We start from the raw sequence: 19,649 nt of genomic DNA, 5'->3' as shown, positions 1-19,649 counted from the left end.
ATTTAAACATTGCAAATAATATATCACGAAAGTTTTTAAATTCGAACATTATTTTACAGAGAAATTTATCTAATTCAAAAATCCTAATTATAATGAAAGTTTGTTTGTAAATAAACTGACTTATATATGGAATAAATTTTTTGTCGATGGAAAATTTTTTTTGAAGAGATAATATCAACTTCTAAAATTTTAATATGTTATATTTAGAATATATTTTAGAAATTTTTTTCTTTTTAGTTAAAAAGAATTGTTACTCAAAACATGAAAAAATTTAAATAAAATAAATGAAAATTGAAATTGATTTCATCTCAAAGAAATTTTCTATCGACAAAAAAATTGTTTTATGTATAATCCATTATGTTCTACATATACATAAATTTTTATTAAAATTAAGATTTTTGGATTGATTCTCTGTAAGATACTTTCATGATATGCAAAATATCATTACGAGTAGAACTTTGAAATTGATCCTGAGGGCTATATCGATACGAGACACATTCTTACGAGTATTTTCACGTAATGAAGAAGAAAAGAATTCATCTCGTATCTTATAATATATGTACTTATATAAAAAAAAAAAAATCCAATGACCAAGAATGAAGTGAAATTTTCTTTTCTCTTAGCTTACCGCATACCTAATTTCACCTGAGTAAGAATATTATTTTCCTTTCTCTTTTCTTCTTTTCGTTTTTTTTTTCTAGTCGAAAGCATAAATCGCTGATCGATTTACGTTAAACTTTGGCTAAATATTAAGGCGCCAAGCCTGCATTCTTCATGAAGTTCTATTTTTCGAAACAGCCATATACGAACCATCGCTGCAGAAATGTTCCCTCTCTTTGTGAACTTTCAATTAGAGGGCTACATAAAAAACAGCTACGAAGATATTTCCCTCTTGATCATTTGGGACGAGTGTGAGAAACGAGGACAATGATGAAAGCTTCATGGATGTTCGAATCTCAACACAGTTTCAATGAAGACGAAGAAGCAAAACAAGATGAATTCCTCCTTTTAGGTGGATATCAATTGTTGCGCTTGGTCGCTTCGGATGGCTTCTTGAAGAGATTTTTACCGACATCCTCTTCTACTGTTCCGATACTACGAGGTGTGAGATTGCTGAGATTGCGACAACTTGCTGGAACTTTTGTGATGGCTAGATGTGTGTTTCTCCTGAAAATACAAACATAAATGTGGTACTTGATTTTTTTATAATATTACAAAAGAAAAAAGTTTAAAAAATTAATATCAAAATAATTGAAATATTTGTTCTCATTTAAATACAAATAAATTCTTCTTTAGCTCCTTTAGAAGAACATAATTCTGTTCTTGATAATTATCCTAAAAAAATATCTTCATCAATTAACGATGTTATTTCATCAATTAAACATTGAAATTCTTTTCGTTTATTTTTTTCTTCTTCCCTCGTTGTAGAATAAACAAATGAGGAATGCGCTATTTGTTTATTATGAAAATTCAACGAAGAAAAATTAATGAAGTGCGAATGATTACTTATCATAGAGATACATTAGCAATTCTACTTCTACTAATAATGAATAAATTAAAAAATTAAAGAACAAAAACATATTCCTCAATACATATTTCAAACACGTAATAAGTATCCATATAATAACAAATGAATAAATAACATTAAATTAAATTAATTATGATATTGATCTAATCGATATTTTGAAAAATAAAAATCTCAAATGAGAATAAGATACATAAAAATGAATGAAATCTAATTTTTATAAATATGATCAATCAACAATTAAATAATAAAAAAAAAAATAGTGAAATAAAAATCATGAACGATGTTAAAGCTTTTTCAATATAGATAACAATTACAATAAACGAATACTATGCTTACTCCGAAAAATGAAATAAGAATTAAATACGTAAAATTGAATGATTCGAATAAAACAAGAAATGCCATAGTAATACTAATAAATTGCATCCAATTCTCAAATTTAAATTTGAACTTTTCGAATAAGATTTAAATAAAACGGATATTGAAACGTAATTCTTGAAAAAAAAAAAAAAATTGAATACATGCATACAACACAAAAAGCATTGGTACTGCGCGCATGCTCATGCAAAATTACACGCACACAATACATTCGTAACAAATAACGATACAACAATAGCATCGATGTTTCGACAATAATAATATAGGCAAACATTATAGATACCCTCCACCAAGCGAGATAAAAATCAAATAACATATTTCTTTTTTTTTTGTTTTTTTTTTTTTTTTTTTTTCGAAATTGGCCGTCATTCATATACTGAGAACCATTCTTTTTACGTATGATGGCATATAAATGAAGAACTTTTACACATGATAATAATCGTATTACATACTGATAGCTGTGATATAATGTTAGTACACAAAAAAGATGCGGCGAGATGTGGTGTGCGATATTATATCTAAAATATATTCATATATGTACGTATATACGTGCACATCATTTATATACGTATATTTGTCTATATGTGTGTATATACATACATATATTATTTTATATGGTGTGTTAAGAAAGAGAGACAAAATAATCACTAAGGTACTTTTCGTTTCCACAGAACGTTTATTTCCGTTGATTAAGTTCTTTTCTTGGTCGAACACGTGACGCGTACGATTCCTGCCATAATATGTAATAATCCGTCAACGTGTCGAGTTATATATAACAGTCTATAATATTTTATAAAATTATATATAATATTATCCTCTCTATAAAATTAAAATATTATATATAATATTATATATATATATATAAGCACCTGCGTAATTTTCTGTGCGAAAATAATGGTTCCGATGATCCAAAAAGTTTTTAATGCCATTCTTGAATAATCACAGTTCTTCAGTGATAATCTTCTTTCCTTTCGTTTATCTTCGAATACTTCAAATCGCATATAAAGATAATGAGAATGTCGAATGAACAACTTATTTTACAAAAAGATAATATCATATATATTTAATAATATTTAATATACGAAATATCCAATTTTTTTTTTTAAGCGTATTTATAGTAACACTCAAAAAATTCTATCATCACACATTTGTAAACGCAGGTGTCTATCGTATATAGAAAAAATGCAGGAAACGTACGCGACAAGTGATAGTTATACATTGTGTACAGTATTGATGCAGTGCTCGCAATGTTATACATCTTGTTCCTCTTCTATACTTGAACGTTTCGTAAACATCATATCACTCATGTCGATCGCTGGTCACATACGTGGGCTCATATTAATTATCATTATTAATATTAATTATATATGTATATGTATATATATTTATATATATATATATATAACTCTCTTTCAATTTCTCACTATCGGAGAGTACAAAACCTATATAATTTACCTTAGCAATTATTTTGTCTTCATACAACTTGTACAATTGCAACAATTTTAACTAGGCCGATCTTGATTTCTCGCAATTTTAATAATTTTTTTTTTTTTTTTTTTTTTTTTTTTTTTTTTTTTTTTTGTTTTACTAACATCACATATATATCCTGCGAATCCTACACTGAATCATTATTTTTTTTTTATTTTTTTATTTTTTTTTTTACAATATCGTTTTGATTATATTTATGATTCGATTAAAAGCTAAAGCTAAGAGGTTTTTGTTCTTTCCGTTTACTTGAAATATATTCAGGAAGAACAAAGCATTAAATGATTCAAATAAGATAATAATACAAGATAATCAAAATAGAAATATATTTTTTTGTTCGTACAATTGTAGTCGATTAAAACTAAATTCGACATTTAAATTTATATATCATCTACAATTAATAATAATTAAAGATGTAATTCTGAAAATAAAAAGTATAAATCAGTTTAATATATATACATATAATTAAATACAAATTTTTGCACACATTCTTCCTGAATGTTCTTTCTCTTTTTTCTTACTTTTTTTCTTTTTTCTTTTTTTTTTTAAATTTTTTAAATACTTTATATGTATATGTTGTTTCAAACAATTTATGTTGTTTTACGTATCGACTGAACAATTTGGTGTTTCATACTGTTTTAACAATCAATCGCGATATTTCGTAATAAATTTTACGAAAGGCCCACGATAAAGTTTTAAAAGTATACACGTGCCTTTGAAAAAGATTTTTCTCTTGTGCAAATTTCTATACACTGTATATATATATTCATCGTTCGTTTAATTCATTAGTACACATGAGAAATAGTTTCGTGATATTTAATGATATTTTTTTTTCTTTTTTCTATTCTAAATTAAAATAATAAAATTCTTTATCCTCGCTAAAGAACAATATAAAATGAAACAAAAAAATTTGATACAGAATTTTGCACTGAGAAGCCTAAAAAAGAGGTAACGATCATAGCAATCACACAGTACACATGTAATGATTTAAGTTGAAAATACTAGGTACTAATTGTGACAATAATTATAACAATAATAACAACAATGATATTGATGCGCTACACACTAGCGCGATAAATTCTTATTCGTCACAATGGCAAATCACGATACACGCGTGCATATACGTGCGTATGTGTATATATTTTACGTAAATATAAACGCATTCTTCATATATATATATATATAAATATATATATATTTCAATATATTAATCACACTATCTCTCTCGCTCTCTTTCAACACGTTCCTGAGATAATATCCATTCTATATCAACGATTATTCTTATTTTGTTGCACATATATATACACATATAATATATATATATCATATAATATATATATTATATGTGTATAATATACATATATTGTCAAAAACGCGAAATATTCATAAGAATTAAAAAAAAAAAAGAAAGGAAAAACTACGCCACGATTACTCCAAATAAATATAAAAAAAAAACAATCTAAATACATTTACAAGACGCTCAGTGATCAAAGCTCGAAGCATTATACAAGAGAATGTAAAAAATAAAAATCTATAGATAGGAAATATTCTTAAGTAATCCCTTGAATAATAGACCATTTCATTTCGATAATATTATTAAACTTCAAATACAAAAACTTCTCTCCGATTCAGTGAGCTTCATGTGAAAATCTGATCATCTCTTTATCATAGTGTAAGAAACTAAAAGGCTATGTATCTTTAATCTGTCGTGTGTTTCCATCTCGTTAATTCTTGACACATAATCTATTTTTAATCCTATAAAAGTTTGTAAAAAAATTTCTCTATATTATACATTCGTGTACATACAGCTATCTGAAGTTCGCAGAAATGCCTTTTAAAAGGAACGAGCAACTTGAAGATATGCTCATCGATTCGATGCAAACTTAACAAACTACGGAGAATTAAAAAAAAAAAACATCGTTACATCGTTTTTCTGATTTTTTAAACATTAGAATTACCAACCTATTATATATATATATATATATATATATTATATATAGATTATATTACATAAATATATTATATTGACATCCTGATTAAAAAATTTGTTAATTTCAAATTTTTTAATACTACAAAAAAAAGTTTTTTTTTTTTATATATGAAACATATTTCTTTTTTTAATTAAAAGTATTTTTATATAAATATAAAGTATTAATATATTTGTATATAAGACACCTTTGGAGAATTGATTTTAGAAGTCAAAACAATTACAAAAATGTCGATTAAAAAAATATCTATTCATTAAATTATAAAGAATTTACATTATAAAAAAGAGCTGAAAATAGAGCGGTTGAGTGATGAAAATAGATTTCATTCTATCTTAAATTTAAATTACTTGAAAAACAATTCTTAACTGACATTTATATATATTTTTATGTTTGTTTTGAATTGTAAAATTGACTCTCCAAAAATATTTTACAATATAAAAAAAAAAATCTAATATTTGGTAATTCTAATGTTGAGATTCTGATGTAGACGATAATATACGCGATGTAGACGATAATGTATATATAATAATATACGCAATTTTTCGTTAATGATGCTGAATAATTTGAGAGAAATTTATATTTCTAATGATATAGTACACAAACTTGCAATCTTTGTATTAAAAATAAATAATTAGTATACAGAACCATATTTCTACTCAGTTTCAAAATATAATTTCTATAACCTATTTTATTTTGAAACTTAAAATATCACAGTAAAATAAAATAATAAATATTAATGAAAAATAAATTTTGAATTATTTTCTATTTTCTATAGAAAGAGATATGTAAAATTTTGTATAAAAGAATATTTAATATAGAAGGATACATTTTTGATTAATTGTAAACATGTCAAATAATATTTAATCGACATGATAAGATTGCAATAATGTTATATCATTAATTTGTATTACATTCAATATTGGATTGGCAAATATTTTATTTGTATTTTTTTCAATATATTTATATTGATGATATAAATACAATGAACTCTGAAGAAAATATAATAAAATTACTTGAAATATAGTAGAAAATTATTAAAAAAAATTTATATTAAGAAAATGTAAAATAATAAAGTTTCTTATTATTACACATAGAAATAATTTCAATTCTTTTAATCTTAATTAATTAGATGAATTTTTAATCAAAAATTCTTTATCACATGGATTTTAATTAATTTTAATTAAATTTATCTTAGATTCTAGAATATGGAATAGAGATATCACGATGTATTTAAAAACAGAAAATTTCTGAATAAATAAATTATTAAATTAAAAAAAATAATAATAAATTATTATATAAGGAAATTAAATTTTTTTCCTATTAATAAATCAAAAGCAAGCAAATTTTTTAACCAACCCAATCTTTCCAATAATAAAATTCTATCCTAATGTGCAATGCATCATCAGCAATATAAATATGTTAAATCATACAGCATCATCAATGTAAAATCATAACATATAATTCAAAAATGATCAATTATGAATATTTGTTTAAATTTTGATGATAATATTCTAATTCGGATACGAGAGAAAATGAATAACGCGATATTAACAAATATATATAGTCGTCGTATACTAATAATAAGAGCAAATTCTATGAAGTCTATCAATTATTTCACTTCACGTGAAAATCATCTAATCATAATTATATTCCGCAATCATTGTTTAACAATCTGTACTTTAACAAATGGCCGTACAAACGTATCGGTATCATTCAAGAAAAATTACGTAGAAATAGAATGTCTCGAAACCTAAAGACAGTCATATCAGAAGTTGCATTTTTTTTGAGCGATCGTATTCAACATTCTTCATTATCGTTCAAATTTAATAGTTCATTCCAATGCAACTTCCTATTTCACGCAGAAGAATATAATAACCCTTTGCGTTCCTTTTTTGAATCCTAAGATAATCTAAATATGCTATAATATTGATACATTAAGCATTGTACTCTAAATTTCTTTAGATTTAATTAAAGATATATGCAAACGTTACATTGGATGGCGGTTTCGATGCTAAATTAAGAAGGAAATAGTATCCAGAATAAGAAGGGAAAGTGTACAGTAAAGAAAAGCATAATATTAGCTTAAAAATTAACTTCGATTGACTGACACGAAGCAGCAAACAGATAAATTGGACTGCAAAGGGTTAGTCGGAAAGTATTTTGTTAATATTATTCATCCGCATATAAAAAACAATGACAATTTGATACAATGTGTTAGTTTAAACAAAATTATATATATCTTTACAAATATATATACGTACATCTTCAAATTCGTATTAATAATACATTTATATTTTCTGAGCACTCTCATCACTTTCACTGCATATAATATACATTAATTCTTTTTTCTTTTTCAATTATTATTTCTTTTATTTATTTTTTATTTTTATTTTACTTAATTTTATTCTCTTAAGTAACTTTGTAAGTTGTTCTAACCGTTTATATAAGATGTGTTTAAAAAATAATGAGACTAATTCCATGCAAATCTACAATATTGTATAAAATATGAATAACATATATATAAAACATATTTCTTATTTTATTTCAGTATCAATATTAACTTGATAGAGTTAATTATATAATTATAGAATGTGATTTAACGAAAATATTATGAAAATTAAAGAAATATCAAGCAATGAATAAATTGCGAGCACAAATTTTTAATGATATTTACATGATTAGAACATTCTAAATAAAACTTTAGAAAACAAAATTTATCCTGGATAAATATAAAATGAATATATGATTCTCATCACATGTAATCATTTGACAATTAATGATAATGTTAAAATGATTGGGAATGAAATAAATTCATATCATCACACTGTTTAATCCACACTTTGAACATGCGAAAATTTTGAAAAATTTTATTAAAAAACAAAAGAAACCCAAAACTTTATGTACTTTGATCTTCTTCAATACATAAAAGATAATTCAAAGTAACAAGTGATGAAACATGAATTTTTGAATATAATTCAAAAATAAAACGTCAAAGTGGAACACAAGCAACTTACCATACTTAAGAAAAATAAAAATGAACAAATTGAAAAAATCTATGCTCTTTTGTTTTTTCAATTTTAAAGATATTATTCATAAGAATTGTGAAGAATACCAAATAGATAGAAAGTAAACCAAATATTGTCGTTGCAAGACATTGAAAAATTAAAAAGAAAATATTCAATTAAAATTGCTAAATTTAAATCATAGCATTAGGATAATGTGCTTTTTACGAATGAATTTCATCAAAAAAAAAATTGCTGTTTTTTTTATATTCTGTTTACTCTGATTTGAATTTTTTTCTTTTTTTCCAATCATCGAAATGTGATTTTTCTTTTTTTCAATGATCAATCTCAAGTATAATATAATCACTTGGTTGTGATCAATGAACTAAAACGAATTCCAAAGAAGATTTTTCCAGCAAATCAATGATAACATACAGCTTTTCGTAGAACTGTTTTAAAAGAGTTTTATAAGATTAATTTATCATTAAGTAGCAAATATTTTTAGTCTCATTAGTTTCTATACACACTTTACATATCCGAAATCAACGATTTAATTTCGTGAACGCAACACTGTGCACACCACCCTTTCTTCGAAACCCTTTGCCAGCAAAGGAATATTTTTCTAACTACTAAGACAAGTTTTATTTAAAGTAGTTTTGCAAAGATATTTACTCTTTGATTATCGTTACCATGATACATAAAGGAGAAAAGAAGAAATAAAAGAAAGACTACTTTTTCTCGATTCTTTAACATTGAGCATTCGTTAATTAAAATCTATCGACGTTTGACCATAAGCGCAAAATATAATTACCTTTTCATTCTCTGGCAGTGTTTCGTGCATTTATCTTCACGACAACTTTTTCTTATTTTTCTTGTTCCCATCTTTTTTTTTTTTTGAATAAAAAATTAAAAAAAAACAAAAAGAAAATATTCTTCAAAGAAAATTAATAAATGTTCTTGAAAATTATATCTTTTATAGAATTAGATAGAATTAATTAAATTGAAGTATAGGTTAAAATAAAAAAAAATGGTTGTCGTGAAATTCAAGGACCTACCTTGAAAATATCTCACGAAGTATAATCGAATTCTCAATTCACTTGACAAAGAATGATATAACCCAAAAACTTCTTTGATGTTTTAAGATAAAAATCTATTTTTTTTTTTTTTTTTTTTCGTTTTCTTCCTATATATAGCATGTCATTTCGCGACTTCGTCATCTTCCTGATGCAGTTACTTGATCTTTCCAAAATCGCGAATAGCTCGCAATATTATTTTTTTCTTTTTTATTCTTGAACGAAGGCTCACACTCATTAACTACTCTAAGGAGATGCGCTACAGGTACAAAGGTGGAAAGATCGATAATTTGTAACACTAGGGGAATAGAGATCGTACGATGTCATGCTGCTACTTCTACCATTCACAAACTGGAAGGGAGAAGAAGAGAGGATAGAGGCAAGGTGAAAGTGTATTCCTTTAAGAATAAAGATTGATTCTATGGGAATTTACAGCCACTTCTTCTTCTCGTTTTATCATCCTATTATTTGCTTCTTCCCAAAAAATTGTTCTAATATAATATTTATCAATAAAAAATCTATTGAAGGATTAATCTATATCTTTCGAAAAGATATTTACAAATATAATGATATTTAAACTCAATGTATGCAAATACATTTAAATATAAAATCATCAATTTTATATTATGTTAACATATTCACTGCAGATCGGATTTTCTTCTTATGATAATACAAATTCTATACCTTAACAAGTAATTATAAAATTTTATATATATGCTACATATGAATTCATTTAATTTCTTTTTGTGATTTGTAGATTTTTAATTTACATTACCCGCATTAAAGCCGGTATCATACATATTTTAAAGGTAAGTACCGACTTTGGTTTGCATTGTACACAACGTGTTAAATATCAATTTTGAATTCTAATATATAGAATTCATATATAAAAATGAAATATTGCACAATTACACATAATATCTGTGTAAAATATTAGCTAACATAAAACAGAAATGAAAGAAAGAAGACAGTTGCCGGATAAAACGATAATGAAGCAAGAAGTGGCTGCATTATGCTAGTTTGGAAACTACCTTTGAAGTCCACTACAAGACAGGATTTCCATACGAATGTTATTCCGGTGGAGGAGGTGGTGGTGGTGAGGAACTAGGAGGTGGTCCGCTCGGCAATGGCGGTGGTGTCTTGGGTTCCTGCCGAGCAGACGGAACTGGGATCATGCTCTGATTGTGTCGTATGTTCGGTGGTAACGATGGTGGTGGTACGGACGTATCAATGGCACCATCTGGTGTCATGATAACGTTACCCGCCGGATACATTGGGTATTGTTGCTGATATTGCGAGTAATACATGACAGGATCATAAATGTATCCGGCAGGATTGAATATTGAGGGTGGTGGATAATTAGCAAAGAAATAAGAATCTGGCTGCGATTGATTTACATGACCAGCCCTTGAGTAGCCTGGATCACCACGAGCTGAGGATGGATGGGGATGGTGTGGGTTACGGGCATTGTTACTATTGTAGGTTTCTTGCTGATAGTAGCCGTCGCGCTGGCCGGGAGCACTGTAATGGCCCGCCGATCCTGCTGGTGGTGGACCACGCCCGATATACTGGCGGCCGCCTCTACCGCCTCCACGTACCTTGTTATTGCTGCCTGAACTATAATGTCTGCCGTTCTGCCGCTCGCCCGGTCGATGTTGTCCGTAACCCGTCGAAGAGACCTGTGATTGCTTCTTTGCTGGTGGAACACTAGTTGGACTCTCCTTCATTTCAGAACGATCGCGTTTTCGATTCTCATTGGCGAACTCTGCAGGAACGATGGTACTTGAACTGCTTGTTGTCGAGGGTGCACCGGAACTTCTCGAGATCCCATCCGTACGAATTTTGATTTTTAACGGAGCCTGAACGACAGAATGGGCCGGCGAACTCGACACACTGTCGGTACCTTTCAGTCGTTCCTTAGGAATAATAATCTTGATACTTGTGTTTTGAGGAGATTTATTCTTATCAGTTGGCACTGTACTTCCACCAGAGCTTCCTGTCGATTCAGTACTTAGATTTAATTTATCTTTAGGAATTGTAATTTTTATAGGTACCGCAGGTACAGCCTCTTCTCCCTTCTCTTTATCTTTATCCCGATGTTTCTCTTTATCTTTATCTTTATGTTTGTGTTTATGTTTCTCTTTGCTCTTTTCTTTATCTTTATGTTTATGTTTTTCTTTTTTCTTTTTCTTTTCACTTTTGTGATGTTCCGATTTCTTCTCTTCTGCAGGAGGTGCAACTGTTATAGTTGTTGATGTTGGGACAGAAAGAATGGATTCTGTAGTAGTTTGTACAGGGCCAGAGATAGCACTTATATCAACAGTCGAAGCTACCACAGGTTCGTTGACCGATGATAAAGGTAAACACTGATTTTGAGCAGATTCTTGTTGCGTAAGCATCATCGAATGAGATATAGATGGTTGATGTTGCGGTTGTGATGTTTGTTGTTGTTGAAGCTGCTGCTGCTGTTGCTGCTGCTGTTGTTGTTGTTGTTGCAATTGTTGTTGTTGAAACTGTTCTTGAACTTGTTGTGACGGTATTTGATTAAATGGTTGCAATAATGATGGCATAGTTGGTAGAGGCTCTTGAAGCAGAGCACTTATACTTTGAGCAGATTTCATTGGTGATAAATATTCGCTTTTAATTTGAGAATGTTCAGTTTTTATCGATATATCTGTCTTATAAGATTCCTTTTTAATTTGGAATTCTTGAGGTTCTTGCTTTACTATATTATTGATATCTAATCCATTTGTCAAACCTTGCTGATTCGAAGAAAGTTGTTGATGTGTAGGTACAGTGCCAAATCGTGATATTGTTGGTTCAGAATCAAATGGTTTAATGAGTTCTGGTGGTTTCATATCATTTGCAATTTGCGTAGCTCTGCCATTCGCTGATGGATTGTCTCTAATAGGTTGTATCAATTCTGGTACTCTACCAAGCATTTTAGCAGCTTCGAAACTGGATGTATCATCCATTTTTACTTTTACTTGCTGTCCACTTTCACTAGTGCTACCTGTACGATGCCGTTTATGGGACGTTGTGGATACATCGCTAACCAATCGTTTAATTGATTGGATTTCTTGTTGTAAACCTAGTGGACTTGCAAAAGGTGATACTATATTAAAGCCTATCGATGTATCTGGTACACGTTCTTGTTTAGGAACTTTTGCAGCCGAAAGCGGCGTTTTTTGTTTAGTTTTAGGCCTCTGTGAATGAGATTCTCGAGGCGTTGGTACTTTTTCTGGACTGAACAATGATTTCGGTTTACTAGGAGGAGTTTGTAATACATTCTGTTGAATATCGGACGAACCTTTGTCTACATCATCATGTCGCGGTCGCTTTTCAGTTTTTGGATCGTCAAGATTATTCAAAGATGTTAAACTTGATGATTGTGAATTACTATTTTTAATTGTATCCTTTAATATCTGAGATACACCATGAGCAGTATGTTGACTGGATATTGTCTTCGAAGTTAACGGTTTCTGAGTAAGTAACGAAGTTGAAACCGAACTACTCGGAGATTTTTCTTGCGAAAATGAACTTTGGCTAGTACTCAATTTCACATCAGTTGTAATTAAACTTGTACTAGTCTGTAATTTATCTGATTGATTATATTTTGTATGATGTGATGGCTTCTGTGTATTTGAAGTATAAGTTACATCAATTGTTGGTTTTGGTGGAGGTAACGGTTTCTCAATAAGTTTTCTAACCTCCTCACATCTCTGTTCCAATGAATCAGATTTTCTTTGTCGATCAATTCTTGTTGGATCTGGATATTTATATGGTTTTTGTTCACAATCTTTTCTGTGCTCTACAAGTTTATGCCTTGGATCATACATTCTCTTATCATGACCTTGATGTTTATTTTCTACACCACTTAATCTGTGTACACTGTGATTATTATTACTAAGTTTTTCTTGTATATTTCCATGAGATGTTGGCTCTTGTAATGTTCCAATATCTGATCTATGAGTGGAATCATTCAAAGAATTATCCAAAGTTGGTTCCTTCGGTACAGCATGACTGTGAGAATGGAGAGTACTAATACTACTACTACTGCTACTTGTACCAGTATTTGAATTGTACTCTCTTTGCAACCTTTGTCTATTAGGATCGCGTCTTGGTTCTCTAGCTTGAGTACACGAGTGCCTCTGAGGCACTGGTTGTCCAACTTTTATATCTGGTCTATGATGATGATTATGATGAAGTGTTTTCTGTCCAAGAGGCAATGGATGTTTATTTAGCACATTTGTACTAGATACAGGTTTATGATGATGTGAATGATGCTTATTAATATCTGATACATGACTTTGTGCAACTGTTACTGGAACTGATGCCTTCTCTCTTTCCAAACGTTCACGTTCTTTCTTTTCTCGATATTCCCGATAATCTACAGGAGGTCTTGCAGGAGCAGGAGCATTTTGCTTCTTTTCTTCTTGTTTCTCCGTTTGATGAGGTCGATTTGTATGGAATGTGGGTCCACCATCGACTGTCGTCGCAGGAGATTGTACCTTGCGAGGTTCCGCATCCTATTAAATATTAAATAGAATTTATATTAATTTTAATATGAATTGATAATTATTATAATAAAATTTAATATTATGATATAATAACTTACAAAAGGTGAATTTGGTAAACTAGGATGATTAATGCTTGGACTTTGATTTGCAGATATGCTCATTATTTTTCTTTTTAATCTTGATGGACATTTATCAAATATATGAAGAAATTCTGCTGTAAGTTCTTGTAAAAGTTCCGATGTTACAGTTCTGTCAACGTACCAGAACCAATGCTTTCCTTCTGTACTTTGTGGTATCTATAAACAAATAACCATAATATTTAAATTAATCAAATACTTTTCGTGGGAATTAAAATATTGCTTTATTATAATATATAACAATATATACCTCCCAATTAGACCATTTACATGCAAGATGAATACAAAAACAGGCGACTACTGTTGGTTTGTATTGCAGGCACATGGTTGTCAAGTGTAAACTGAAAAGGAAAAATTTTTCTATAAATCAACATGAGAACAACAATATATCTTAATTTTGATATTTTTTGGTGAAATATAACCCAGGGCATAAAAAGAACTGTACTATAAAAACAATGTACTAGTTCCATTAAACATGGGTAATATCAGAATAAAATCAGAACGAATTTCTTACGAATTATTGAAAATAATTAACAATATTTCCAATTATAACTTTCGTAAACGGAATTCAATTCCAAAGAGTACGTTTCCAAAACAGTTAAAAAAGAGTATATCTGAATGTAATACTTTCAATATATCCGAATACTTGATGAGCTATACAAAAATTTCTATATAGATATTATTATCTAAATAAATATTTATGCAATATTTTTCTACATGATAATATAAATGTAAGCCCTAAGATATTCTGTTATATCATAACAAATTTACCAAAGTTTGCTCTAACATAATCCCATAATTCATAATGATAAAAATTATTTTAGTTCAGTAGAATATTTTAGTTAATATTAAATTGTATATAAAATATTCGATATGGAAATAAATTTTCAGTTATTAAATTTTTTTTAAACAGAAAATATATTTAAAATAAATATAAAACAGTTTATAAATTTAATGTATTTTCATTAAAAATTATTTCTTGATAAAAAATATATATATATTAAATATGATATAATATGCAATATATAAAAATGTTAAAAAAAAAATAATTTCAATTTTTTGTAACAACAAAAATAAATTAGGGCTTAATCTACACTAATACTTTAGTCACATTATGATCTATTTAAATATTATTCATTGAATAATATTTGAACAGATTATAATTAGACTGCATACCATACCATAATGGATTACTAATATAAAATATATTCTAATAGTATGGTTATTTATTCTTTTTTGTATTATTAAATGTTTTTGGACATTCACTCATCATTACACTACTTTCACATTCATTTCATTCATTCTTTATTTGTTTTGTGCATCTACAGCTTAAAAATATGTGTATGTAAATATAAAAATAAAAATTGGACAATATACCGTAATGTAAGAGAAAACGATCAGTCCTTAAGAATATTTCATTTACCTTCGATTAAGCAATCCTCATCGTGAACTTAGTTTACGAAATAAACTTCGTTTCGCTTTGGCATACGTTCTCTTTAGAATCAGACATTACCGCGACTGCAACGCAACATTCCTCCCCAAAAGTTACTGTTGACATTTAAACATTCGCATTAGAATTTAGAATAAAATATGAAATCAAAGTAAACTTTTGTATACTAAATTTTTATATTCATACTTTAAAATTAATAATTAAATTTACTTTTTTTTGAAAGAAAGAATGTCTATTGACATATTTTTATATTTATAAAAAATATAATAAATATTAATAAATATAACTTTATTTCACGTTTACTTTGCTTTCTAAAAAGAAAATAGGTCAGAATGTTGCGCCAGTGGCTATTGCCTGACAGTCTTAGTTTGGAAATATGCTCCAGCTGGCATCTATTTGACCAGAAGACTGCTAAGAGTAAGAGATACTAGGAAATAATGTGTAGCCACCTGTTAGATGCCATGAAGTATGAAGTCTGGGCTAAGTCCTTGCTCGCTGTAAAAAGAGTTAAAATAACTGAATAAAAGTTTTTATCAATTATATTTGAAGATCTAATAGTTATTAGTAATATAATAATTTATTGAATTATTTAAACTTATTATTATAATAAAATTTTCACATAAAATATAAAAAACTAAAATCTAAAAAATGTAATATTATATAAATTTCCGAACATAATTTAAATACCTTTAACCAGTTGACAACATCTAACAACATGTGTGTGGGGATGATCAATGGCGACATCAAACCCCAATGTTTGTAGTAGAACATTTTCATTGAAAACCAGGTCTTGAGCTTGCTCAAGATATTGCTATGAATAAAATAAATAATTTAATACTTATATTTATTATAAATATGTTAATATTAAGTTTAATTTCTTATATTTACTTCAGATCTGACATCAGGTGAGGGCTGATCTCTGTGGAGACACATGTGAGCTGTTTTGATAACATGTTCTAACTTGCGTGGTTGTTCTTCGACTTTTGCTGCCAAAAATAATGCTGCTGCTGCAATTGCATTCCTGTGGAAATGTGACAGCGAGTGGAATACATAAAACCTGTGCATATATACTATTGCTGTGTTGATACATAATTGTGACCTATATTTATCTAATAAAGGAAAATATATTTAATAAAACAATGTATTTAATATATTATTAATTGCATAATAATAATAATAATATATAGTGATTTCTTTTAATTATAAAAGTTTAAAAATTTTTGTGCTATTCAATATAGATTTACTTTAAGAATTATCATTTTTTCTTTAATGCATTTCTTCAATTATATTTCAATATAATTATATAATTATTTCATACAATTAAAAAATTCAAATTATTTAATGTTATAATAATGTATAAATAAATAGAATAGTAAAAATAATATGTATGTATTATTTTAAATATTTTTTCATTGAAGTATTAATCATATATATGATTAATATTCCAATATATATATACATATATATATATATATACGTGTATATATATATATAAATTTATATAATTATCTACTATCCAATATTTTAATTTTCATATTATAATTAATTTAAGTAAATTAAGTAAAAATTATTAAAACAATAAACATGATTAGAACATGCAACAATTTAATTATTTCCTTTTAAATAATTAAATTAAATGGTAAGATTAAAAAATAGAGGCTACAATAGATTATATGTAAAAAATTTTATTTAATTTGCTTATTACATTAATATGAAAAACTTAATAAGAAAATCACAATTTTAAAACATCAATTTCTAAATTTGATTTGATACTTTATTTATCATGATCTTCATTTATACTTTTTATTATATTATTAATTTTCATATCTTATAATATTTATTATTCTATTAAAAGAAGAATATATCAATTAAAAATTCAAAGTAAGTTATAATACAAAAAAACTTAGAATACAAAAATAAATATTACACTATATATTATGTATTTTATATAATATAAATATTATATATAATATAAAAATAGTTTATTAATATAATTATTTTTAAAATTAATATTTCATTAGTCTCTCATATTTATAAATTTTTAATTTAAAATAAAATTGAAGACTATGTTGAAGTTCTCACAACTGGAAAGATAATTAAGACATTTATAACTTTCAAATATATATCTGAAACATAAAAATATTATAGAAAATATAAAAGTTTCTACATATTATATTTATAAAAATATTTTATAATATACTTCTGAAATAAAAAGTATTATTATATATTTGCATAGTCTAATTAGAACAAGTTTAATATAAAAAATAATATAAATTTTATAATTAAATAATAATTCAATATATTAAATATTTTACTTTAAAATACTATTTATATGTTTATTAATTTATAAAAATATTGGCAATATAATTCAATATTGACAAATTTGCATTAGTTCTGATCTGATCATAAACATTATTTGCATATACATACATGTATATATATGTATGTATATAAAAATTAAGATAAATATATGTATGTATATAAAAAAAGATATAAAAAATAAAATATACTTGCATAAAAAATATAAGTAGAGATTGTAGCTTTGGTTGGTAATACTGTCAAATTTAGCTTAACAAACAATGCTCTTTTCTTGACCCTATTCTTTGTTCTCCTTCTTCATCAAAAAATTCTGATGGTCATTTTAATTCATTCACATTATTTTATGATCAATATAAAAATATTGAATAGCACAAAAATTCCGAAATTCATTGTATATTAAAGCTAACAATAAGAAGTTCAATATGGAGAATCGTAATCATGACGCGTGACCTCTTCTTTTGCACGTCACTCATGTTTACAACACGTTATAAATTTTATGTTCCTCTCGAAATATGAAATATTAAAAGATCAGTATGAAGAGAATAAAATCACATAATTATATGTATTCATTTAAAATAATTTAAATGAATAGGAGAAAAATGAACAGAAAATGATTATGGGGATAGGGGGTAAGGGAGGTTGAGAAACACGCAACTAAACATGCACTTTTAAAAGGATACACCACAAGCCGCTGTCCCATATCCTGAATGAAATTCGCTGCCTGCTGCCGGTAGCTTAGTTCCTTATCCGCGTCGATGCCGCATCTTCTGCTCGGCGTGTTTGTAAGCTGTTCTTTCGTAAAGTACCATTTTTCGTCAGCCGCCATTTATATGTACACACAACACGGTACTAATGATGCGCACTTCACGGCGGTCGCGATGGTGGCGGCGAGCACACAAGGCATGCACAACAGCAACACGTTGAGAACTTCACGTCACTACGCTAACCGGAAATTCCCCTCCAAATTCATACCAATAGAACTTTTCACAGTAAAACATTCACATATTAATTATTAAATAAATAATTTTATAATGTTGCTACTTTATTTCATAAATATTTAATTGTCTCTTCTATAAATTACTTTTTGTTTATTTTATGTATTTTGCATTTTGTGCAAAAGTTCCATTTTGAATTCCGGAAATAGTATCTTCTTTTTTTAAATTGATTGATACGTATCCAACTTCACGGCACTGCTTTAGAATTATGCAGTAGATGAAAAACCAACTTCAGAAATTCTTCAGTACTTTTATATATATGTTTATGACATTAGATTGTCGTAATTTATAGGTTAATACGAAATTTTGCAATACCGTTAAAATTATTTTATGGACGTTTTATTTGTTTAATATTTTACAAAATAAGTTTTTTTCCGTATAATAACCATAATAAATTAATAATATCAATTTTTCAAAGTGCATTACAATAATGAACCTATTTTTGATAATTTGTTATAAAAACTGCTTTTTACGTAAAGTCAATAGATTTTCTTAATCTCAATAAGATTTTAACAAATTTAAAATCGATCGCAATTTCATTATAATTTAAAACGCGATATATATTAAATATCCAGGATAATTAATTAATACCATATAAATTACTATACAGAAATATTTTCCGCATGCATTTTTATGTTATTGTACACTGATTTATGAACTTTTGGCAGGCCATGAGGTTGGTTATATAAAAAATTATATTATTATTTCAATATTAATTCACTATATAATTTAATAATTTCAATTATAATAATAAAATAAAAATTCTATATTTTATAG

General features: G+C 27.1%; 1 protein-coding gene across 4 annotated transcripts; it reads right to left on the bottom strand.

Annotated features, from left to right (window-relative positions):
- Positions 1-325: 325 nt before the first annotated feature.
- On the bottom strand, positions 326-19,522 carry LOC122715581 (cyclin-T-like). Of its 4 annotated transcripts, XM_043937861.1 has the most exons (8): positions 18,558-19,522; positions 16,447-16,657; positions 16,246-16,369; positions 16,008-16,053; positions 14,359-14,449; positions 14,070-14,267; positions 11,050-13,980; positions 326-1,167 (listed from the first exon to the last, which is right to left on the bottom strand). In XM_043937861.1, the coding sequence occupies exons 1-8, from the start codon at positions 18,701-18,703 to the stop codon at positions 1,096-1,098; spliced, it is 3,819 nt and encodes a 1,272-aa protein (XP_043793796.1). In that variant the 5' UTR covers positions 18,704-19,522; the 3' UTR covers positions 326-1,095. The 4 variants fall into 4 exon arrangements, with proteins under 4 accessions (XP_043793796.1, XP_043793795.1, XP_043793798.1 ...); XM_043937860.1 differs by lacking the exon at positions 326-1,167 and having other exon boundaries at positions 8,390-13,980; XM_043937863.1 differs by lacking the exons at positions 326-1,167; positions 16,008-16,053; positions 16,246-16,369; positions 16,447-16,657; positions 18,558-19,522 and adding exons at positions 15,532-15,656; positions 15,862-15,959 and having other exon boundaries at positions 8,390-13,980.
- Positions 19,523-19,649: the final 127 nt, after the last annotated feature.

The sequence above is a fragment of the Apis laboriosa genome, unplaced genomic scaffold (genome assembly GCF_014066325.1).
Source record: "Apis laboriosa isolate Shangri-la unplaced genomic scaffold, ASM1406632v1 scaffold38_cov145, whole genome shotgun sequence".
Taxonomy (NCBI): domain Eukaryota; kingdom Metazoa; phylum Arthropoda; class Insecta; order Hymenoptera; family Apidae; genus Apis; species Apis laboriosa.
This window is presented reverse-complemented; position numbering and strand designations above follow the sequence as displayed.